This window comes from Gallus gallus, chromosome 5 (assembly GCF_016699485.2).
Source record: "Gallus gallus isolate bGalGal1 chromosome 5, bGalGal1.mat.broiler.GRCg7b, whole genome shotgun sequence".
Taxonomy (NCBI): Eukaryota; Metazoa; Chordata; class Aves; order Galliformes; family Phasianidae; genus Gallus; species Gallus gallus.
In genome coordinates this window covers 21302598-21328511 of record NC_052536.1, presented here as the reverse complement: position 1 = coordinate 21328511, position 25914 = coordinate 21302598, and the positions used below count along the sequence as shown (strand labels likewise).

Below are 25914 nucleotides of genomic sequence, written 5' to 3'. Positions count from 1 at the left end.
CAGTCATACTATGTTTGTAGCTGTATGTGCTGCGTAATGCGTGTTTATACATTAAACTGATACATGTATATACCCTTCTTACAAATAAGCCCCCAGCCTACTAACCAGTTTTGCATTAGTTCACCGGACAATATGTATCAATTCTACATCCATGACAAGCACAATAAACTACTTGTTTCACAAAGTGTAGCATGGTCCCCAGATACCTGCACAAGTCACTAGCTCAGGATACCTGCTCACAGTTCCCCCACCAATTGTATGGCTGCAAATAATTTTCCCCAAAGCTTGCAGAGGAGATCCTACAGGCTAAGAAGCCTGAGGGGAAAAGCCTTTGTCAGCTCCTGGTTAATTTCACCTAATAATAATTAATGAACATTTATTCTCAGCTCTTTTCAAACAACGACTTAAAAAGCTCTGTGAAAATGAGCAATGTTTTCCTTATTTCAAGTATTTAGTAGCTGCTGTACAGGGAAACTTAGTGCTTGGCCAAGGTTAGGAAGCCATTTTACTGTAAAGAGAGGAATGGATCTCTTACAGTTATCCAGCTTACAGTATTTCACTAAGCATTCAGTGTCTTTGCAAACACACACTTCATTTCAAAATGAAATTCTCAAAATGAATATATATATTCTCTCAACATGAATATAATATTACTGCCATTGTTAGAAAACGCCACATGCAGTTGTGCAGGCAAATGCCTTTCATTAATGGAAACAATGCAATTCAGAAAGACAATGTACAAACAACAATGCAAATAACATTATTAGCAATTTATATCCCTGTTAGTCAATCATTCTTCAGTAAGCAAGCAAACTGGCTGGATTAAAAAACAATCTCATATTCATTACCGTTCGCTGATACAATTACATTCTCTGATAAAATAGAAACGTGACAATACTGAAAACACTGCAAACAACCTGTATTCCATACGCATCCAATACACTTTACAGCAAATCTGCTAAAAATAGTACCCTTTCTAAGGTTCCTTCCTGCAGTAGTCCGCTTTGCAGTGTCACATTATCCACTGTGGGAATGACTTATGTTGATCAAATCCAGGAGACATTCTTTCAAAATTAGTACTTTACAGAAATATAATCAGCAAGTGGTTTTGATCCTAATTTAATGGAACTTTGGATAAGATTCAAGCAATCAGAGGAACAGAGTGGTCACTCACCTTTCCACCATGTGTGTCTGGTCCAGTGATAACCCATCGATTGCTGTGCATTCTGGACATTTGAACTTCTTTCGTGGGGTCACCTGCACAAAGGCATGCCAGATACCATCAAATATCAACAGAGGGGACATTAATCTCCTTGCACAGAGAGCAGTGCAATACCTCTGAACATGCCTGCAGTGTAAACCGAGCTGTCTCAAAACGGGGGGGAGGGGGGGGCGGGGGTCGGGGCTAAAAAAAAAAAAAAAAGAAAAGAAAAAGAAAAAAAGGCCACTCCATTCCTCCATTCAGCTCCATCTGGCCTGGCTGACTGCAAAATTCACAGGGGCCCAATAAAAACGGCTTGGAGGGGTTTTTCCTTCTGTAACTGAAAAGAAGTGGCGATGACAAGCTCCTTAATTCCTGTTTAATGACTGTTTTCTCACTGCCAAGGTCCCTGTATAAACACCATTTGTTCTTGCAGCCATAACAGCGATGAAATATAGCTTCCCATACTTCACCGTAACGTTAATCCAACAGACGCTCTTTTGCTCACTCCAGTTAATAGCTGACTGGCAAACTCTGCAAGGCTCTCCGAATCGCACAGAGGTGCCAAATTACTCTGCTGTGCCCTCGTGCAGCTCAAAAACTTTTTCAGCAAAAACACACACTTCATCTTCTAAAGACTTTTCTAGGAAATGCAGCCACCAGTCCCCGTAAATGATGATGGACAGAAGGGAAAGCAGACCCTGCTAATTGAAGTAACGCCTGGTGGCCTCTAAATCTCATTCCAGGTTGACACACTTTGAAATGAATGTACAGAGTGAATGTCCAGACTTGAAAACGTGTCGAAACATGTCAGGAAATTAATTCAGGGATAAAAAGTTCATTTAAAGCTGATCTTGCAATTAACATTCTTGCAATTAACATTCCTATAAATCAGCTGTTGCTACACCAGGACAGAGCTGCGGACAGTTGGCTATTTCTTTCCTTTAGTGATCTCAAATAATTAAAATGCACGTATGTTGGTTGGTGTCTATACATATAGCTATCATTTAAATTACCTTATTCATACCTCATCTGGTTGTTCAAAATAACCACCAGAAGCAAATGGTAAAAAACAATTCTATGTTTGCAGTCAGCATAAAATTTTTACTAAATACAGCCTTTCCTACTATAGAAGTAGAATGAGGAACCATACCAGGAGCAAATGAGATAAGAAGATTGAGTAACATATTCAAGTTTCCTAAATAAACTAAGAATCATGGAAACTTCTGAGTTGGAAGGGACCTTTAAAGGTCATCTAGTGTAACTCCCCTGGAATGAACAGGGACACTGACAGCTAGATTAGGCTGCTCAGAGCCCTGTCCAGCCTGACCTTGAATGTCTCCAAGGATGGGGCTTCCATCACCTCCCTGGGCAAGCTGTTCCAGTGCCTCGCCACCCTTATCGTAGAAAAACTTCTTTCTTAAGTCCAATCTAAATATCCTCTTGTTTAGTTTGGAACCATTTCTCCTTGTCCTGTCACAGTGGTCCTGCCAAAGAGTTTGTCCCCTTTCATCCTACAGCCCCCCTTTAGATACTGAAAGGCCCCTATCAGGTCTCCCCAGAGACTTCTCTTCTCCAGGCTGAACAGCCTGAGCTCTCTCAGCCTGTCCATGCAGGGAAGGTGTTCCATCCCTTGGATCATTTTTTCTGGATGTGCTTGAACAGATCCTCAGTACGTAATGAGCACTCCCCATCTGGATGCAGTACTCCAGGTGAGGTCTCACTAGCACAGAGCAGAGATGCAGTATTACTTCCCTCACCCTGCTCATCACACTTCTCTTGATGTAGCCCAGGATATAGATGGCTTTCTGGGCTGCAAGAGTACATTGCTAGCTCATGTCCAGCTCACCATCCACCAGTACCCCCAAGCCCTTTTCAGCAGAACTATGCTCTATCCTTACATCTCCCGGGCTGTACTGATAGTGGGAGTTGCTACAACCCAGGCACTTGGATTTATTGAACCTCATGAAGTTCACCTGGGCCCACAGCTCCAGCCTGTCTAGGTCTCTCTGAATGGCATCCTGTCCCTCGGGTGCGTAGCACCACACAGCTTGGCATCATCCACAAACTTTCTGAGGGTGCACTCAATCCCACTGTTAATATCACTGGTGAAGACGTTGAGGAGTACTGGTCCCAGAACTGAACCCTGAGGGATACCACTTGTCACTGATCTTCATCCAGACAATGAGCCATAAACCACCACTCTGGGAATGATCTCACAACTAGTTCCTTGTCCATCAAACAGTCCACCCTTCAAATCCATATCTTTCTCACTTGGTGAGAAGGATGTTATGGAGGACCAGTTGAAAAAACAGGAAAGAGTTCTGCTTCCCTGTTTATTACCTTGAGTGCCTGAGCTCAGAAAGCCTCAGCCTCTCTGTTCTACTGTGATGGCTGCTGCTTTTTTTAATAATCAATCTCAAAGAGGGTAGACTTAGGTTAGATATAAGGAAAAATATTTTACAGTGAAGGTGGTGAGGCACTGGAATGGGTTGCCCAGAGATGTGGTTGATGCCCTGTCCCTGGAGACTTTTAAGGCGAGGCTGGATAAGGCCCTGGGCAACATTATCTAGCTGTGAGGTCCCTGTTCATTGCAGAGGAGTTGGATTAGATGACCTTCAGAGGTCTCCCTTCCAACTCTAAGGATTCTAGGAAGGACCATGTCAAAGGCCTTACTGAAGTTGAGACAGATGACACCAGTGGCTCCTCCCTTGTCCAGTGATGCAGTTAACACCATCATGAAAAGCATCAAGGTTGGTCAGGCAGGACCTGCCCTTGGTGAAGCCATGCTGGTTATCTCATATCGCCTCCCTCTCTTCCATTTGCCTAGCATAGCTTCCAGGAGGATCTGCTCCAAAGTCCTCCACGATCTTCATTTACATGAATACATACATGTTTTTAAACATTGTAAAGTTAAACTGTGGAAAAGTCTTACCTTGATGACTGATTTACCAGTGACATTTGCCACTAGGAAATTCATGGCAATATCTTCACAGTTCATATGGGCATCCACCCAATTCTTGATATCTCCAGGCATTTTGTAGGTGTAAAGATAGTTGAAATACTGCAGGACAGATGGAAAAGGAGAGAAGATAATTTTAAATACAGATGCAGTAACTATGAGACACTAAATCTTTCAGTCACTGAACAGCAGGCAGCTAAGGATGTATTATGGACAAATTGTAATATTGCCTTCAGCCAAGGACTGCTCTAGCAGATGAGAAACATTTTTGGATGCTTAAGTGCATAATTATTTCATTCCAGAGCAGCACACTGATCTCTTTACAATTAATTTGTGTGTGTGTGTGTGTTTTCCTTAAACTCCTAGTTACAAAGCTACATTCATTGCAAAATATGTTATATTCTTACTGGTCAGGCAAACCAACAAGAGTTCTTCTGTAAGTTTCTGAAAGTAACAGTTTTATTTTACAGGCAGAAACAGATCAGTTGTTTCCATAGAAAGAGAAGGAGCCTTAGGAAAAGTTGGCAACTGGTTTTCTGGTTGTTGCAGAAAACTATTATGGCCCCACAAGACACTCACAGAATACAACTCTTAAGGAGTGGTTCATGTTGCATACCACAAGTTGTATGTTAAAGATACCTTGTGATAAAATGCTGCCCCAGTGAGCACCATTGAGACTTCATTGGTCCATTCGGATTCATATTTCCATTTGTTCATCTCATGGTCCCAAAGATGCAGTCGACCTGGATATCCAACCAACCTATCTGGGAACTCACGCCAAACCTGAAGAAAGCAAGAAGAGAACAAGAACACTGTAGTAAATATTCTTGCATAGCAAATATGAATGTCCAGATGAAACGTCTACTTTTGAGAGGGTACCAGTGCAGTGGGGCAAAGATCATTTCAATTCTCTTAAGTCCTAATTCCTGAAATCAGAAGACGACTGGAAAAAGTACAAAAATCCCCAAGCTTGCTCTGGAAGGACCCAGTGGTTCAAGGATGCCGTATTTCAGAGTAAACAACCATTAAACCATACAGACTTTCTTCTTGTAGAGAAATACAACCAATTATTCAAAAAGATTTTAACATTAATTAAAACCAAGCATGACTAAAATGGAACTTCTGATGTTAAAATAAGTAGATATGGCTGCAGTCTAACTACTTTCACAGCTGGCTTTGGATCTAACCTACCTGCTTCCTTTGATAGGAATAGGCTTAAAATCAACTTATGTTTTAATATTTCTGGTGTTCTTTAATGGATGCTTGGATGGATCTACTGCTACATGGAGGGCCTCTTTGCCCCTGACTTGTTCCAAACAGCTGGATACAATCAAGATACCATCCTTGTCACTCCATACATTATTTTGTAGCTGACTACAGGATCAAACACAGTAGACAAGAACAAGGAGAAGGGCATCATTAATGCAACCTCAGTTCTCCACACTTCTGACCACATTAAATAATGGATAATTTTTGCATAAGGAAAAAAGAGAGAAAGGATTATAATTATTAAGAGGAGTCTGAATGCTAATTGCTTGCTAAATACAGAGTACGCCTTTTTAATAATCAATAGTGAAGTAAATGTTTATCCACATTATTTGCAGACAAATTATTCAAAACTTGTCCTTTATTTTGATCCAAAGAACTGCTAGATTTGTTGGAAAAATATTTGTCTTCACTCTTCAACATGCAGTGTTAAGCCACAAGAGTTTCTGTTTCAGATTGGTAATGCGTAAGTAAACAAACACATATCCAAATTTCACTGAGTATGCCAGATCAACAACAACAATTCCCAAGGGTCACTTTACATGCAATTTTTTTCTCTGAACAAAACACCAAGAAACCCTACAGCTGAATTTGTGGTACAGAAAGTGTCATCTGGAATTCCACAATACTTCAAACCTAACTTTGTCTGCAGTTCACTGAGGGCATTTGCCATGTGCCAGTACGTTTCAGCTGGGAGCCTGGATTGTTAAGGACTCTATGCAAGCATATCCAGTCAAAGCAATATGATAAAACAATCAGCATTAATTTACTGCTTCTGTATCTACGTTTCTGTGATTCTGCATTAATATATACCTTTTCATCTACACATCTCAACACATTTTTATTGCTGTCAGTTAATATAGCTTCAGAATCCCATGATGAGAGAGGTTATTATTTCAAACATACAGATGAGGAAACCTGCCAAAAATCGCACGGGAAACAAGAATGGGAACCAGATCTTCTGACTCTCTGCCTTGTACTTTAACCAGAAATCAATCTTACTAGACAGTTCTAGGGCACGGGTACTGGGACAGTATTTAGATAGGACAACCATCTAGCAGAAGGCTCTTAAAAGCAGTGATGATCTGGAAGTTGAGAAACAGGATTCACAGGATATTGTTACTGATTGTTGCCACCAACTAATTATAAACAAATACATAATAATAAAAAAAAGAAATCCAGAGAAGACAGTGAGGGCTTGAGATACCTACTGTGACACGACGTGACACTAACAAAGAGCAAAAGGACAAAGGTATAGCCACTCTCGAGATTTTATTCCTTACTTTCTAGGCCTCAAAATATAATGGTTATGTTTTGCTGGTTTTATTATTATTGATGTACTATTAAAATGCTCACTTCACAGCTGTTAGAAGGCACCGCCACCTAAGCTACTGAGGATCAGCAAAGAATTTGACAGAACACTACCGATCTGTATCACACAGGGCTAAGAATCCTCGTAAAGGGAACGACACGCATATTAAATGCAGCTGAAGGAAAGATTAAACTCGGCTACTGCTTCCCAAGGGACTTCAGTGCCTTCACAACGCTCAACAGCAGATTCATATTCTTTCCAGTTTTAGCTCTCAGTGTCATCTCAAAGAGCCCAAACAACATAAAATAAAAGCCAATAAAATGCATGTTACTAATACAGATTTCTTTGTATCACCGTAAAGCTCAACATTACCCCAGCTCTGGCCTCTGAAAATTGTCAGTTTGATGCACTTAAAAATAATTTAGTTGTATTAAACAAAGATTCCTTTTAGAAGTAATGCTATCTAAGTCAGTGGAAAAGCTTGGCTTCTTCTTAATGTTCATCACTGGCTCATTCAAAGCTAACTCTGGGAAAGGCTCCAAATAGCTGCATCCAGCTCATTGCCCAGATTCATACAAATGTTTTGTGCCAAAATTATTATGTACAGCTACTGCTTATAAGAAAGCTTTCAGAATAGGAAAAGTGGTAATTTTTCTTATACTACTCCCTTTTTTGCAGTCAATTTTCTTGTTTGATGGTTGCCTATAAATTTTTAGTCTGTTAGGAATACATTCCATCTCAGACAGTGATCTTATTAGCTTTCACAGGCTAAAGAAGGATGGCTTGAGTTAATACTGCTAAGGGACACAGCCAGGGAAGAACATATTGCCAAGTGAAGAGGAGGTATGCTTCTTTGCAGATAGCGCTATTCCAAGGACTCTGCTAGACAACACCAAAATTAAATATTTTTGGATGAACCATCTCCCAGATTTAAAAAACAAAAAGTAACTGAAATTCTTAAATTTTCTAGTTGTATAAACTGAATACAGTCACAGTTTCCAATGCTACCCAGCAACTCTGTAAGAATGAAACACTGTCTATCCTCCACAATTTAAAGAAAAATTGAGCTCGCAGACAGAGAAGATCACTGAATGGTTTAAAACTAAAAGAGAGGTGATTCAGGTTAGATGTCAAGGGAAATTTTTCACTCAGAGGGTGGTGAGGCCCTGGCTCTGCTGCCCAGAGAGCTGTGGGTGCCCCATTCCTGAAGGTGCTTGAGGCCACGCTGGATGCAGCCCTAGGCAGCCTAACTTAGTGGTTGGCAAACTTTCCCATGGCAGGGAGTTGGAAATGGATGATCTTTGAGGTCCATTCAATGATTCTACTAGCAGTAGGCAAAAAGTTTCCAACAACAACAAAACAAACCAGAAATGTAGTAATGCACTAAACTATTTTGTCTACAATGAAAATGCACTCAGAGCAACAATCCCAATTTAGATATATATTTTTTTTAATATTGCTTTAATAAAAATACTTTGTCAGGACACCTAACAATAACTTTGCAACTACCTAATAAGATATCTTCATGAACTTCGTACTGGGAAACCGTTATCCCTTTTTCAGATTGACAGAAATGCTAGCCATCTGCCCCGGGGCCAGCCAAGGCTCAGAGGTGGGAATACTAGAATGCATGCTCTCAGTCTCTCAATCAAACACCAAACACTTTAGGAGCAGCCAACAGTTCTGCTTTAATTTCTTAGGATTACGATATTTTAAATACTTGCTCCTTTTCTTGGCTCTCTGATACTCTCTCTGTGAAAAACAAAGATTGGTAATTATGAAAAATGATCCAGCCCCAGCAGATTATTTCCAGTGCCCCGAGCCATGTCTGTGATTTCACTATGTAATGTACAGAAGTAGTCTTTTTTCATAAGTCAGAACGTCCCGAGTATTCTTATGCTACTTTAATGCAGCAGCACACAGGGACTATTTTTCTGCTTGCTCCAATAGATTTATGCAATGCAATAAATCACTGTACCATAATAGCTCACTTTTAACAAGTAAAAAATGTCTGACACTTTGAGTGTTACTATAATTTTTTATGGCTGAAAGTGTACCGAGATCAAAGCTTCTGGGTTTTTTTAGGCTTGCTCTATACATTCAGACAAGTCTGTGACAGAGAGGGTTTGGCCATATGTTTAAACGTAAGGTCTAAGGATGTCAGGAGGAGAAGAGAAAATTACAAAATGTCACGTTTCCAACCCTTCTTGTGACCAAAGCAGAAGGAGAAAATCTTTTAAAAGAAAACTTTCTAGTAACATTATATGCTGCTACTGTTCCCTCTGGATTCCCCTGCAAATGAGTCAAGAGTCTGAGAGATACTTTTTCTGGTAACACACATAAACAGATAAATAAATTATCACAGGCTGAGGACAATTTAAACATCTGGGAGCCAGCTCAGGCTTGTCAAACAAGTCACAGACACTCAGGGACAGGAAAGATCAATCTTCAGCCCCTGATTTCTGTGCCAGAGAGTAGGAACTGCATCACTCACTCTTCTTAAGAGGAAAACTGTATATTTATAAAATAATCCACTGTGCTTCTGTATTCAAAGACATTTTTACCCATTTATTTTACAGGAAAAAAAGAAAAAAAAAGCAATCTCAAAATGTAAGGGTTCAAGCTTCCCATGGGTTTGTCTCAACTATCTGCTCCGTAAGACATTTCAATTTTCCATCTATGCAGCTGTGTACTAAGATAAGTTCTCAAAATTAAAAAGGAATAAGATTTATAATAAAGAAGCTTTTATTCTGCCAGTGTAAGCAATTACGTGTCCAAGCAGACACCAAACACAAGGCCTGTTGCTCGGGCAGTGCCTGCAGCCAACAGAAGGTCGACAAATCAACCAGCACAGCCCTGCAGTCAGGCCCAGGGACGTAGCTGTCACCTTGTCACACCGGCCACAGGGCAATTCACATCAACTCTCACTGCCTCACCTTTTTGCAAGAGGATAACACTTTCCTGCCTAAGGCACCAGACTCAGTATATATGAAGTTACAGATATTCTCAATTGAGCACGTTCTAATTAATGCTTCAGTAGCCTGAGCTTCACAGTACTAACTCAAGACTTCTGGCTGACACAACTGTAACTCAACTGCAGTGGTGCAGTTGAAAATTCTGCTTCAAAGCCCTCCAAACCTGTTTTGCCAGTAGCAGAGGTTCATTTGGAACTACTTACAAGGTTGCTTAGGTTTATTCTTATTTACTTCAAGCCAGCTCTAGGAAAATCAAACTGGAAACGGAGCCAGAAGTTACACAGCATGCACATTATGAATGTATTATTTCTTTATCACACCGGTTCACCTTCAAAGTAGTAGTTAGAAGCACCAACAGAGACAAAAGTAAGTTGGCTTGCAGAACTGCCAACACTTCATTGCTTTGCTGTTGTAATGCAGTGATTAAGATGTCCTGTGTCATGAACAAAGTAGAGAGAAGAGGCATATATTGCCACAAAAAAAACCTCATTTCAGTTGTCTTTCCTTCATTCCATCTTTCACACTCCATGCACTAACTCATTACTATTTAACCCAGCAAGGGAAGTATTTCCTTTCTTGAGACACACAATAGATTAAACCTCTGCCTCCTGTTCCTAACATCTTTGTTATGGTATCAACATACCTAGGTTACCACACGTAACTTCCTGAGTCCAAAAACTTGTTTTTTGCTAAGGCTCTTTGACTTGAGAGTGAGAAGCATTTTACCACATAAGTATTCACACCGAATACTTCCAGTATCTCTAAAAAAAATCTTCTTTTGTTAACAAACACATTTGAGTATTGAAAATGATACAACTATCACATTTCATTTGCTTTCTGCCTTTTTGAATAGTAGTTTTCATTATTACTCTAAACCTAGGTAACTGTTTTATGTTCTAGCTCTCATATATGAAGCCCAGTGTTGTTTTGCTTTTGATACTGCAGGCACAGGTGTGAATGATATATTCTTAAACATACTCTTACATCCTGTAAAGTTTATGATTTATTTAGAAGCAGAGCATGTTTGTCTTACATGCATACAGGACTTTAATGTCATATTATGGACTGTGTCATATACCCAGAAATAGAAAACAAAATTCATTTGAGTCAAAGTTTTGCAAGGAAATTAACAGAGTGGCTTTCAGCAAGTGTACTTTTGGACAAACAACTCAAATGTATCTACGAAGACTTTCACCTCTCCATACTGTTGTGGGTAACTGATTTGGACAAACTTTCTCTTTGTTGACACCCTCATTACAACAGCAGCTGTTGAAGCTTTGCCATTTCAAGCATATGATACATGTGTCTCCTTGACATTCTTCAGTTCTTTTCACTGCACTCCACCTAACTTTGGCATGTCCTCAAGAGGCCTCCTCTGTTCCCAACACTTATTCTCTCAAACTTGTCTTGTCCATCAATGTGATGGCAATGTATCCCTACCAACAGAGAAAATGCTGTTTTCCAGTAAAGAGGCCAATGAAAAAAAAGTTATTTTTATTCTAAGGTGTATGAATGTTAACATATTGATAATGGGACAACTGAACAAATAATTTATTTTAAGAGACTAAATCATAGCAGCCAGCAAGGTAGAGAGTGTGCAAAGGTATGGAACTTCAACCATTGTGATCTCTGCTTAATCTCCTCCAAAATATCTGAAATATTAAGCTATACAACACTAAAGTTGTCATATCTGGAAACCTTTTGAAACTGACGAAATGAATTCTATTCACAGTTTCCAGACCACTTCCATTACAAATCTACACAACACAAATTATGCAATGCTTTCTGGAGGCTCATGGTTTCACTGTGCCAATTACTGCAACGTTTCAGTTAGCTGGCAGTGCTTTCCATAAAGTAATCGCAATCTGTAAAAACATGTCAGTGAGCATTGAAATGCCACAATAAACTGAGATGCAACAAATTGAATCAGCAGTACACTTCCTCCGCTTTAAAAACACACACAACGTTGAAATGGACAGTGTAAGAAGGGGGAAAAAAAAAATAGAGTTCTCTTACCTCATAGCCAAATTGGAGCTCGTCTGAGGTTAGCATAATGATATCATCATCAATAGCCAACACTGCTTCTGTTTCGATCTCATCATAGGGGAAAAAGCGGTTACTGAGTTTGTTTTCTGCAGTCCTAACAACTTTCAGAGGAACGCGAATCTTTGGCCAGAGGGAATCTGGAGAGAAACATTAAAGGAAATGTAATTCAATTTGATATGTTACTTCTAAATAGGTCTACACTTCTACCTTAGTTTCTCTTTATGACCTACTTTGAACTCAAAAATGCAAATATATGAAAGCAGGAGACAGAGAAAAGTCTCTTTTGTTCACTCTTTTGTTCAGAGAGCTTCACAGTAAGCTGTTTGGGAGATAGCTTGCCACAAACAGCAATCTGAGATAATCACATAACAAGAATCAGTTATACTCCATACTACTTTAGGATGTAAAGCAAGAAAATATTTTACTCATCTGCAGCTATTTAACCATTTGAAGAAGTAGTGTACAATCACCGACTGCAGTCTAGAGTCATAGAGAATGTAAAAAGCAGTGTTAGTACAATTAACTACTGAAAAAACAAAATTTTATTTTAATAATTAATGACCTGGATGTACCTAAAATGCTAATCACTAATAACAATTAAGGAGAAGATTTGTGTGAGTGTACTTGAGTAATTTCTTTTATCTTCAAAGTCCTATGTGACAGTGACAAATTAAGCTAGATAAATGTAAAAAGAGTCTTACCGTGCCCTACATCATCTTTACAAGTAGAACACAGCACTAGAGTACAGAGCGATTAAAAATCTCAAGTCAAATGGTGCTTTAATTAATCACAAGAAACTGTCAATATAAAATTCACTCCAGAATGAGCTACATTTCCATTTCTTGATGTTTTTAAAATTTATTACTTATAGGGCTGCATTAACAGTCTCTGCAAAGCATTAAATACATTGAAAATTTTCAAAATCATATTCTATTCCTAAAAAAGCATGACTGGAAGCTCAAGTATAAAGCACCAAGCTAAAATCAACAAAACAGAACAAATAACTGAATATAAAATATTAATTTTAAATGCACTCAATCATTTTCCAACACAAAATATAACAGGAGCCTTTATTACAGTTTGATTCACCACAAAAACATCAGATCATCAAATGTAATTCAATAAAAAGATAGACAGCTATCAAGTACAAGTGTGATATGTTGATTTCTTCCCGCTTTCATAGTGAACATTTATTTTAATAAGAGTTTGAAGGAAAAGAGCTTGAGTATGGTAAGAGGAGCCTAAGTATTTTGAAAGATACTGTTGCAGACGGGAGACAGATGAAGCCTTGAGTTTCTTTCACTACTGAAATGAAAGGGCTGACAGAATGGTATATGAGAAGAAAAAAAAAAGAAAATACATTAAAAGAACTACAAAGAAACTACTAACAGATTTTGTCAGTTGTTCTCTGTGTCAAGTCAAAATAAATATAGGCAGGGTCTGTAAGAACTGACACAGGGCCTGAAGCCACTGAAATTTTCATCAGTGGTCTGAAATAAATATAAAGACTGGGGACATGAAAAATAGTGAGTACAATAAGGTGATACAGAGCACTCTGGACCACTTAGTAAACTTAGGTGTATTTTAAAAAAGTGATAAAGCTCAACACAAGATTAAACAATAGGAAAGGCAACTTCTTTTTTTTTCCTCCAAAAGTAGCTACTGAAAAGAATTAAGAGGTCAGAATGGACAGCATTCTCAGAGTGATCCTAGGGAAAAATAGACTGAAGTAGTTCTTGTGTGTGTAGACGGGTAAATAGTGGGAAATGCTGGGGCAAGAGCAGAGGACAATTTAAAAAAAAAACCAAACAAATCTGGTTCTGGAAGAGTTCCTAGAAGAATTACCTGAAGAATTAAACAGGAAACACCGAAAGTAAATGAGTTACAAACTGATACTTCCAATTCCATAACAACCCAGAATCAGCTCTGTGTCCCAAAAAGGTTTGCCCTCTTTCCTCTGTCATCAGGAAGATGGACAGATAGTTATTCCTAGAGAACAAGAGCTGCTTCACTCCAACACGTACAGCTACCAAGGAGCGAGTGGCCACATTCTCATTGCCAGCAAACCTCTCAGATATAGCTGCACACCCAATACTCTTCAGTAAAACACAGAGCTATGTGCTCCTTCAAGACCTTCAAGAACTACTCCACTAGGAAAACAATCCTCTTTCCAATCCACAGCAAGAGTCTTCAAAAGTCAGTTTTTTTGGAAGCTATTTTTAAGAAGGAAGGATTGGCCCATGTAGGTGGCCAAAAGAAAAGAGAAGAAATAAACTGATATTTATTGGCAATATTTTTATTCTGTTTCCTACCCTGAGGTTATTCCTGTGAGACTGAAAAAGTGACCATAAAATCTACCTTTATCTGGGTGGTTATGTAGAGCATGGCTTCTACCTGACATGTATGTGGCTTCCTGTTGAGTTTTACTCATGTATTTTTCCCTCTAGCAGAATCAGAACACTGCTTTCTTACTGGCTTGCCATACAAAATACGAGCAGACATATCTGTTAGACAGTTACAAATGCCTTACAAAGACATACATCACGCCTCAAACTCGGTAGACTGTTGAACATTTGCAAGTTACTTAAAGACCTTAGGCTAATTGCCAGTAATTATCCAATTATCAAGTGTGTATTGGGACAAAAGAATTTTAAGTAGCTCGCCAGATCCCCAAGAGATTCCCCCCCAGTGTCTCAGGAGCAATCAGAACTGCTATAACGACATATATGTATGTAGAAAGTCATTTATAAATATCAACAACGTTTATCATTTATAAATGCTAATTAATTTTTTATGTGGGATTGTTTTCTTCCTCTTGTGCATTCTACATATATGGAAAAAAAATGACAACCAAACTGCAGCAAAGTTCTTACTTCAGTGCAGGAATACTGTGAATCAAAAATTAAAACCGAAAAGCCACTCAGATTGGGAAACATAATTCAGAATATCAAGCAAGCAAGAACACTTTAAACTTTAAGCTCTTTGGAAAATCAGCTGTTTGATAACTTACTAACAGTTACACCACTTGCATAAAAATACGGCAAAAGAAGAAAAAAAAAAGAAAAAATGAAGGTGTAATATAACTGTAATTGGCATGCGTCTCAGATGTTAGCAAATCCTGTTAAATCCATACGATTTACCAAGGTCTTGGAAAGTCTCTCAAAATGACCAATTCTCAAAATGAGGTAAGTTACTCTAAAATAGTTGTGCTTTCAGAAACATAATACAGAGTTCAAATTTGAACTTAAATGAACAGAAAATACCAGCATTTTGGAGCAGCTCCGAGTAATACATTAAGGTATCAGTTACTCTGCAGTATGCAAAAAGAAAGAAAGGGTCAAAACTACTTGGTGCCTAGAGGCAGATCAGATATTCAGTGTTGCTGTACTTGCAGAGTTGGATGCATATGGGAGATGTCAAGGCAGAAAATAACTTGGGTTGCCACTATACTGACTACCTGAAGAAAAAGGATCATCAAAAAGGATAGCAGACTTTCAAGGATAAAAAGAATTTCTGGTTCAAAATTAGCACTGCTACAGGAACTCCAATGTAAGTATATAATCAATAAAAAGACAACACTTTATTCAGAAGCCAGCATTTCAGAATTCATCAGGAAGGTTAAAATTGTCTATAATTATTGTAAAAGACAACAAAAGAAGAGTGTACTTTTCCTTTGTACGCACAGGAGGAGTGAGGCATAAGGAGAAGTCTGAGGCAGGGTCTAACACCACACTTTGAATTTTGAGATCCTGCTTGGAAAGGCAGCGTTCTGAGAAACCTGAGCACTAGCAAAACACATATGGGAGAATTTCTCATTTTTGTAGACTTTAATATAACCTAAGTAGAAGTCTGTGCTTTAATTCTTATAGTAAGTGGGCGCAGTATCACTTAACAGAGTATGACAAAGACAAAAGAAGACCAAGATGAGAAGAGATGGACAAGACAGATGACACATTACAAGACGATATGAGGACCTCAAAGCATACAAAAGTAAAAATGCAAATTTGCACTGGGAAATACTCTTATCTCTTTTAAATTTAGCGAGGGCTTTCTGTCAGTACAGCAGAAGACAGAGGTAAAACATTAAAACAGAGCTCCCTGGAGTATACAAAGTTTATCTATATGTGGAGACTGAAAAGAACGACAGGCACTTCCTATTGTGTATCACACTGAAATAATTATGACAGACTAGTGTTCAAATAATACTTACACTTGCTCTTTGGCAACAAGACTCCGGGCATTCTTGGCAGTTTGCACTATTCAAGACTACTGATCTACTGACTGCAGAAGCTACCACAGAAAACAGCATGTGGTCTTCTGAAAACAAAATCAGCACTTTCCAAATTTTTCCAAATGCAGCTCCACTTCTAACAGGCTTACAACCCCTAGCAATATGACTGCAGTTCTGGCCAGCCCGCAGTTCTGCCATTAAGTCCTGTAACTCCGCATCTCACAGCAAATTTTTCAAGCATGATTTCAAGATGATTTCCACAAACTATAGGATTAAAATCAGTGTTAACCTCCACTACCCAAAAAAGAAGTGCTGTAATTACACTCCTGTTTAAAACACTCGGTTATTAATGAAGAGTAGCAATAAATAAATAAAAATGATAATTTAAAAATCCTATATATATGCATTTTTCTACAATTTTCAATTAGATGAAAGACATAGCAAATTGAAGGGATGACAGTTATGAGAGGCAATTTTCTCTCCTCCTAAAAAGAAGTTTCCTTTTCCATCTCTCTCTGGGTTTACCATCTTGCCATCAGATGTCTGTAACAAAAACGTTCACAGGCTTGCAAAATGCTTATATATAGTAACAAATTACTGTTCTCACATCCAGACCTGTTTCTCAGCTCAGAAGGAATTGTTGAATAATAGAGAAGAGAGGGAGATCAAAAAAAAACATAACAGACAGTGATATTTCCATCTTGAGTATTACATCTTTTCAAAGAGTGATAGAAACATCATCTTGTTAAACAGCATCAGTTACTGATTCCTCACTTTTGAGAAACTGTTAAGTCTTCTAGCAGTACATATGTTATTTTCTATCCTATCCAGAGGAAAAAAAAAAGTGTGTTTGTATAGGAAATTATTTGCCCTAAATTTTAGGGATCATCTATTTCTATTTTCAATGTTCAACATAGGGAACGAGAGTCTGCTATTGTACAGAGTGAATAATATTTTTGGGACACTCATGTTCAAAAATTGCAAGCAATATTTAAATGGTTTCTTGCATTTCCAGTTGGAAGGAGCATATAGGGATAGTAAGAAGGAGCTGGAAATAGAACATAGTAAAATGCTCAAAGTAAAGCTCAAAGTAAAAAATTCACCACTTATCAGTAGTAAGAGCAACATGACAAATTAAAATTTAAAAAGACACACTTATTGGGTAAAACAAAGGCATTTTGATGACTCGCATAAAGATGCTCATATAAACATGTTCACACAAACATGCTCTGTTTTATTTTCTCAGTAAGAACTGCCAGGAGAATCTCATAACTGCAGATTACATGGCACCAGAATATTAGTTCATACACAGCTCAGATTTCCCTCAACTTCTAAGTAGGCCTCTGGGAACTGCAAAAAGGAAAAACCTTTCCAGTAGTTGCACAAGGTAGATTAAGATCAATAAAAAAAACTGTCAGAAAACATCTCTAAGCATGCTTCTTTGTATGTATCTGTAATTGCTCAGATGCTCAACTCTTACATCTGATCTTTCACAAGATCTTCCAGCTGATAATCACTCTAATTGGCCTACAGTAGTCTGTGCAAATTCAACCAGTTGAAACAGTTGAAGAAAGCCTAATGAAAGACATTTTCCAGTCTGGATTTAAAGACAGAACTTAGCTGGTATCTGAAGTTTCAAAAATTTGTCAGAATTAGCAGCATGTTACAACTGTTTACTACCAGCATTCCTTCAACAATGGCTTACTGAAAAAGTCTGGCCAGGTATTTCAACTGCTTAGTCTTAGAAGGAACCACCTAAAAATAGCTGCTTCCTACCAACGTTACAGTTTTCGTGTTGCTCTACAGTAATGTGCAGAATTCCTCTTATATATAAGGAACAGATTATTGGTTTCTAGGACATTATTGAGAACCTCTGCTGGTTTTGTTAAAACTAAATTTGTGGACTTCCTTCAGAAAAAAACCTTAAAATGATTCATAGAACACTAGAACAGTCCTCAATTAGTTCTCTAGCTAATCAAAGAAAATGGCATTAAGTACAATGTGAAGAAGACAAATTAATTCAAAGCCTAAAAAGAAGTTCAGCAAAACATTCCTACCAGTGCCAAGCATTAAAGGTACAGTAGGATAAAAGCTGCCATTTAAGGCTTTTTTTTTTTTCCCTTAAGATGCAGTGATCTATAGGACATTCAGGATCTTTATCCCCAATGTTATATATCAGTGTTGTCAATTAATATATCAAACCAAAATAAAAACATGGTTACTGTGGTAATATAGTTAAACCTAACAGTCTATACCTTATTCTGAGTTTATCAGCAACTTAGGTCCAGGAAACTTTGCTTATAGAACTATGCAAAAATACACATTCTTTAAAATACACTTCTTATTTTGATAAAAATGAACCTAACAAGGAATGAAACTATAACACAAGTTCCAGCTTATCACACATTTATTAACTTTAATGCATTTGTATACCATTTATGTGGTAGACAAGATGATTTCTTCAACTGTCTGAAATGGAAAACACATGATGAAATGCTAGTGGAAATTACTATCACAGACTATTTTCTTGAACTTCAGAACTAGTAATTTAGACAAATTCAAATGAAAGGGCAAAAGTATTTGGCTGAACTGAGAAAATAAAAAAACATCCTGTCTACACAAATATTCCCAGCAGCAGACACTTGGGCCACAACGTTTATTTTATTGGATGAAGAGTGAGTGAGGGAAAATCATTTTTTCCTATAGTATTTCAAAGCTTTTCTTTATTAATATTATACATGGAGTCATGGGATGTTATGGCTGGGTTAACAGGCTTCTTGTACAACCCGTATGGGTAAGTATATATACAAAACTCAGTCAAAGACACAGAACAGAGATCACATCCCACTATATTTAGAAAACACTTAAGATCAGCAGTATTATTCCATAAAGCACTAAAATTCCGGATTAAAATTATTATCATACGTGATATTTCCTCTCTGCTGTTTCACACGTAAGATCCAACATTTTTACCACTGGCTCTCTGAAAAGTTTGAGATGCCTCCACAAGACTCCTGCATTGCTCGTACATTCCTCAGCTGAAGCTTTTATTTCTCTTCTCCTAAGATACCGCTCATATTTCAAGACCAAACATAAGATTAGACCCTTGATTTCCAGTCTCACCCAAAGCACAGTGTTCCTATTTTGGTGTACACATTGAGCAATTACCTCAAAATACACAGTAAAGCTTCCACTTCTTCATACACATCCACGTCTACATATCTCTCTCAAATAGAAAGCATGGGAAGGGAGTGCATTCTACCAAGCAAAATAAAGATTTAATCACAAGACCTTCCTGAATCCCTTTCTTGCCCTTAAATTGAGTGATGGTGATGATGTCACCTCTGTGACCTCGGTTTCTAAAGCTGCAAAATGGGAATAAGCAGTTAAAATAAGCCAAGATGTATAGATTCTTGTTAATGCCCTAAAGGTTCTCAGATGAAAATTTTTCATTTAAAAGTAGATTACAATTAGAGATTTCAGCATCTTCTTAATAATAATGCCATGAATAACGCTACTTACACAGCAGTTTTAAACTACAGATCTCAGTGTCATACTGAACACAATATTGTATTCATTTTACAGCCATGGAAACTGAGGCGCAGCAAAAGAAGAGTTGCTCCCATTGAGCAGATAGAATGTGTGCATCTGGTCAGTGTCCCAGCCCGAAGAACTATATGCCTGAGAAAATTAACTGAAACCCTGTTATTCAGTGCCCACTAATTTATTTCTCCAAAATCTTGAGGGACAACATATGTGTTCCTCATTGCGTTCAGGTGACCATACGGCAAAACAAACTGGATTCAGAGCAGACAGCTAAGTGACTAAAGACCAGTCATTCAAGTTTGTACTAGTCACCTCAAATTTCCTTCAGACTCAGTGAAGACAAAAGGGTACTTCTGCAAGGATGCTTTATTTCACCGTAAAATAAATACGTCATGCAGACTAGATGGAGGTGCTTATTTCTTTTTCATCAGTTATAAAGGAAATGTATAGTTGTGAGCTCAGACTTGCACATGAAGCTCTCAAGCACTTCAAATTAGGAGTCATTGTCACAAATTCATAGGACAAGGGGAAAATCATTCTTTAGATTGCTACCGATTAGCAGTACTAATTAGTACATACATACATACTTTTTCTCCAACTTGGCGCTTCTGTACATTATTTGGGTGACATTTTTCCAGCTGAGTTTTCAATCTATCAGTTGACCTCTGTTACTTACATTGTTATCAGGCAATGTGATAAAGAGTTTACCCGTTTGTCAGCCATATCAGAGCTGCATTAGCCCCTGACGTGACTAGATCTGAAAAGTGTATGCTTTATGTAGATCCCACACTCCTGCCTTGCTGACAAAGGTACCCCTTAGCTCAAAATTTACTAAATATTGAAGAGAAGCAGAAAGGATTTATGTCTTTATGGAATTGTCCATTTCTTGAGGGGAGTAGCTTCTTAAATTTTGCACAATATTTTAATCCTCTTTTCTTCTTAAGTCCTCTGTTCACTAAATTTTGCTTATATAAAGGCATTATTACACGCATGTAAGTATTTATTAAAAATATATGTATATATCAACATGAATTCTAGAATTTGCAGGTGTTTAAAAATCTCAATTCCAGGGACAGAGTCTGTCTACAATACATACTGTTCTGATAAAAATATCAAGTGTAATTGGTGTCATTTTCATTCCTGTGATGACAAGGCAAAGAAGCAGCTCATGTCATATTCGTGCAGCACTATGCCAGCTCCATTTCAAGACACTCAAATCCAACTCACAATTTACTGCCTATGATCAGTGCTAAAGACAAACTTGATATCCTCCACTCAGCCCTCCCTCTTGTACACTTGAAACAAAAACAAATCACAAAGGCTTGCAATGCCAAAAAGCCAAGACTTGTTTCAGAAATGTCCTGTATATGTAAATGATCAGGAAATCCACTTCTTGGTACTTGAGGAGGTTAAGCACCTTCAGCTTCACCATAATCAATTAAAAGAAAATAGCCATAAAAGCGCAGATACTACTGTAGGGTAATAAACTAGACTTTATCAGTGACAGTGGTGCACATTACAAACTTCAAACTCATTCCTTGCCTTAATCCATCAGAAACTTCCTGGCTTTAACAGGCTATAAACAGCAGAAGCTTTGAAGTCCATGGATTAGAATCACTAATAGACAGACCGAAGGAGAGAGTGGCTGAAGAGCCAAGTGGAATGCCCTGCATGGATCTGAAATGAAGCAAGTTAATTTAATCAAACTGACCTCTCCTCAGCCGTAGCCCAAGATTATAATGGTTATAACAGCAATAAGGAGACAAGGAGCACTGGAAAAAAATGGTTATTTACTTTGATGCAACGCTTAGTCTAATATAAGGGCACAACTTCCTGGGCATTCAACTGCAAGTTTGCGCTCTAGAGGCAACAGCAGTTTTTTTTTCTGAAGCTAGTTTATGACTTCATAATAATTAAGACAGAAAAAATTAAACACTTCAATTCTCAAGAATTTCTAAATTCAAGATTAATACGAATGATTTAACAGAAAAGATCTTGCCAACGTTTTATTTGTTTCAACTCTCCTACTCTTCTACTTTCCTTTTCACTCAAAGTAAAACATGGAAACAATCCATTTGGGTCAAATCCACCTGCACTCAGTAGACGTCCACTCACAGCTTACATAACTGAATGAGTGTAACATTAAGCATTTTAACTTTCAGAGAAAAACTTCTAACTGCAAAAATTCCAGCATCAATTTATATGCAACACTTCTCACTTCAAAAGTTTGCAGAGCATTTTATAAACCACTAAATTTTGAGATGTTTAGCACAGCAGTATTACAGAATGCTTTTCAAAGCAAACAATAAAGCTACTTGCTTTGAACTGCAGCAAGATGCCAAAATGGCAAATGAGCCAAGTGGAGGGTTGCAATAGCTTGGCTCCAGAGAAGCTGCCAGAACATGGCAGATTGAGACAAGTGGTCAGGGATTAATTTCTGCACTGCATCTTACCACTATGCCAAATACCTCACTCTGAAGAGTGGAAAACTGCAGCAGCTGAAGCTTCTGAAAATACAGTTACGAAGCAATAAGTCCTAACAGGCTTCATTTGCTCCAGAAGACAGATGAATACACAAAGTTCTGCACCACCAAAGTTAGCATTTTTGCACATATATTCCTAGAAGGTGGCATTTATTCTCCCAGAAAAAAAATATCACCTACATTTTCAGATGAGAATGACCAATTCATAGCTATGACATACAGGAAACAAAATCATTTACAATTACTGTAGATAGAGGCTTTCACTAAGAATGAGAAAAGAAGACTAACTGCCCAAAATAATGCTCATGTCTTTAGTACTAATGTTTAGAACTTATGAAGCTCACCCTACATAGCAATGAGCACAAAATAAAAGTCTGTGATTGTACCCTTACTTTAAAATAAACACAAATTTCAAAGTGGAGGGATCCTGCAGGTTCCATCAGATTGCGTTTTGCAAAGAGAAACACAGTATCATCATATGCGTTGAAAACAAAAACAGTTAAATCAAGGCCCATATGTCTTTCTACAGAGAAATAAAACCAAGCATTGACAAAATAAAGATGAGTTTCTCTTTATCACTCTCCAAAACAAAGGTAAGGACAGCCAATGTCTCTGCAACTACTTCATTGTTACCTTTGACATTAGGCTGGCAGCAGAACCACTGGAATGTTTCTTTTCATCTACTTTGGCCCTTCTCATTTCACTTTCAAAAGTATTGCCAGAAAAATCTCTGTTTATTATTTTGAAAGTAACTACAGAACAGTTTTTGAAGGCATGCTACTCCCAGTTTCACCCCCCTCCACTACACCTAGTACCAACTCTTACCTTCAGGTGGATTCTTGTTTTGGTTGTTCCAGACAACGAGCAACTTGGACAGACTGGGCACTTTGGACACCTCAGTGATGACTCGGAAAAGACTCTCTACCCTGTCATAAGTCAGAACTATTGCTGTGAATCCTTGGGACTGTGGTGGGATCAATGGAAGGAAGAGTGGGTTGCTCACGCTGCTCCATTTCTGTGAAGGATAAAATAATTCAAATAAAAACAAATAATACAGCAGGGAGTAATTCACATAGCCAGCATTCAAGCGTCAGAGGTGAAGTAAGCTCAGAGCAGGCAGAACGATTCTCTAATTTTAGCAGAAGTGAACTTCAACAATTTCTTAAAACTTTCATTCCAGCTTCTTTGTTACTTTAATTTTCATTTTTTTGCCTAGCTGAAACATTGCATACAGGAGGGGGTTTAGGGAAAAATCAAGTGGAAAAGGCAGATAGATTTGTGGAGAAGGAAAACTATGGTAAATTTTGAACTCAGACACCAAGAATCAATTCTCATTTACTAATCACTATTTCAAACATTTATATTTACAGTCAGGACTCATTAAACAAACAGAAACCTAATCAGCCATACAACTTCACAAGTGAAAAAAATAAAATAAAATAAAAACCAGCAAAAAACATACACCTGACATACAATGGGAATCAAGAAAAAAATCAAGCAGACACTAGGAGGAATAATGTACTAGCTTCCACAAACTTGGGTTTGTTAAATGGGGTGAGAAAACCTATTTGGTCAAAAAAAAAAAAAAACCAACCAAACAAAAAAACGGCATGAGATACAAAGATGAATTTCAGAGAGTTATTTACCCCTCCTGAATTTTAACTAGGGCATCCCTCTTAAGACTTTAAAGGTCTTATTTCAATACACTGCCAGCATAAGGAAGCCAGCTCAACTGGCAAGAGACAAGACAGTGAAATTCTCACTGCGTGTGCCAACCTCATTTGGAACGAATAGCGCAGGGGAGGAAGCAATGAAGGGACCGCTCAACAGGAAAGAAAGCGTCGGTGTTCTAGTCTCAACTTTTCCATTCCAGCTGACATTCCAAGCAGATACGAAGGGTCAGAGAGAGAAGCAAAGGGAAAAATAAGACCTTTTGGGATGAGGTGAAAAGCAGAGTTAGGAAAGCAGAAACTGAGCAATGTTGTTTTGCAGGGAAGTTCTGAACGCCAGCCTATAAAAACTATGAATGCTCATAAGAAGCCAGTAACTGCCAGCAGGTTACAGGAACCTTGTGAGGATCTCCAGCTAAACTCATACTCATAAGTCTGCTTGTATTAGGAGGAAAACAAGTTTTGGTCGTTTTTTTTTGTTTTGTTTTGTTTTGTTTTAATTTATAGTAAATAAATAAATATTGCAATTTTCCATGTTCTGATTTTGCCTTTACGTTCTACAAACACCCTCCTCATGCTCAGTGGTTAGGCTTTTCTAACTAGAAGGACAGGGAGAACTGAGCCTATTTTGCTTAGAGAGATCATAACATTTTTGACCATTTTAACAAAGGAAAAAAAAATACTATGTGAATACTATTTACTTCTACATACACATCAGCATGGAAAGGAGGAAAAGTATGTGAGATAGAAAAGCAATTTTACTTTAAGCACAATATTAGCGCACTGTTTTATCTATGATGGTCTAAGGACATGTTCCAGGCAAGAATCTGTCAGTAGGAGTAATATCAATTACTAGACTTCCCAAAACAGTTGGAAAGACAGATTAGTCCTCAGCTACAGACATCCTTTATCAAGTCTTGTGGAAGTAGCATTTGGTATACAACGTTGCTGAGGTTCCTAATGGAAAAATATGCAGTTTTTAGCCCACAGATGTAATAGGAATAGGAACAACTATGTTAAACTTCAGTTCACAAAACGGACATGGCCACCTGTGATAGCAGAGAACTACATTCAGTAGCTCAGAATATACATATTCATTGTTTTAACAATGGATACATGCAGAGACAAATTTTGCGTGCTAATTATACAAGAAGTGGGCTAAATCTCTGATTTTGTTCCAGTTTCAATAATTCCTACAGCAAATCACAATCAAAATGTTAATAGAGCATAATCCATCTCATTAAAGCTTTACAGACTCATTTCCACACAACCACCACCCCAAAATAATGATCCTTGTAATGTTGAGAAGCTCTTTGAAACAACATTCAGAAACCTCCTTTCATTAATACTTGTAGCAGAGGTTTAATTTCATAGTCAGTAGGCTGCCAAGAAAATCTTATGTTTCTGCCCTACAAGGAGAAATAACTGGTAAAGTAATCTATGCTATATTTATTACTTATGGGTGAGTATTGCCACTAAAATTAACAGTCCCAACTTTTTCTGTGGCCACAGCACCTCCTACAAAATTACTTGCTATAACATCCCTGGAAAAGGACTATACTGTTTATATCATTCTAAGACTATCTTAGTTACTCAAAGAAAAAATAAAGATGCACATGTACACGCAGCCTACAGAAATTACCATTTTTCTCTTAAAAACCTGAATTTTATGTGCACTTAAATTTCTGTTTTTACTACTTTCAGAAAGGCACAAACATGTTCCCCTGCTGCTTACAGCTTAGGAAAAAGAAGACAACATTTCAGGTGTTTTTGGTCATGCATCTACTACAGGATGATGGAGGGAAGGAAAAGCCTGTAGACCCACACTAATGGATGGGAGAATCAAGCCTCTCATTTGAGAAAAACATTTCAAAAAGGCAATTAAGCATCTCTCAAGTGCCATTAAGAGCCAACCCCCTGCTGCCTGCCTGAAGAGTGTGTCTACAGTCTGAGACCTATTGACCTCGCTTTCTGCAGGAAATCGGGCAAATTCAAGCCTCCATAATTTACTAAAGTCTTCCAGATTTCTCCTTGGGAAAAGCAAACCATACAGGCAATTAATTCAACAGCAATCTAATTAAATCTCCATTATGGCAGCAATATATGAAGTGGATAATGACATAGGGATGGGTTCTCCTAGTCATTGATCAAGAAAACAAGGGTAAAAGAACATTTGCTCCAGACTCATCTTTATTAACACTCATGATGGAAATTCATAGGAA

The 25914-nt window shown here is 37.9% G+C and overlaps 1 protein-coding gene across 2 annotated transcripts in view; it reads right to left on the bottom strand.

Annotated features, from left to right (window-relative positions):
* Nucleotides 1–25914, bottom strand: part of EXT2 (exostosin glycosyltransferase 2) — a 73560-nt gene that overhangs the window by 7259 nt on the left and 40387 nt on the right. For both annotated transcript variants that reach the window (NM_001305438.3, XM_046941894.1), the window contains exons 9-13: nt 22848–23037; nt 11733–11899; nt 4803–4946; nt 4137–4265; nt 1175–1257 (exon numbers count right to left, since the gene is read on the bottom strand). In NM_001305438.3, the coding sequence (NP_001292367.1) occupies nt 1175–1257; nt 4137–4265; nt 4803–4946; nt 11733–11899; nt 22848–23037 (713 nt within the window). The remainder of the gene's footprint in view (nt 1–1174; nt 1258–4136; nt 4266–4802; nt 4947–11732; nt 11900–22847; nt 23038–25914) is intronic.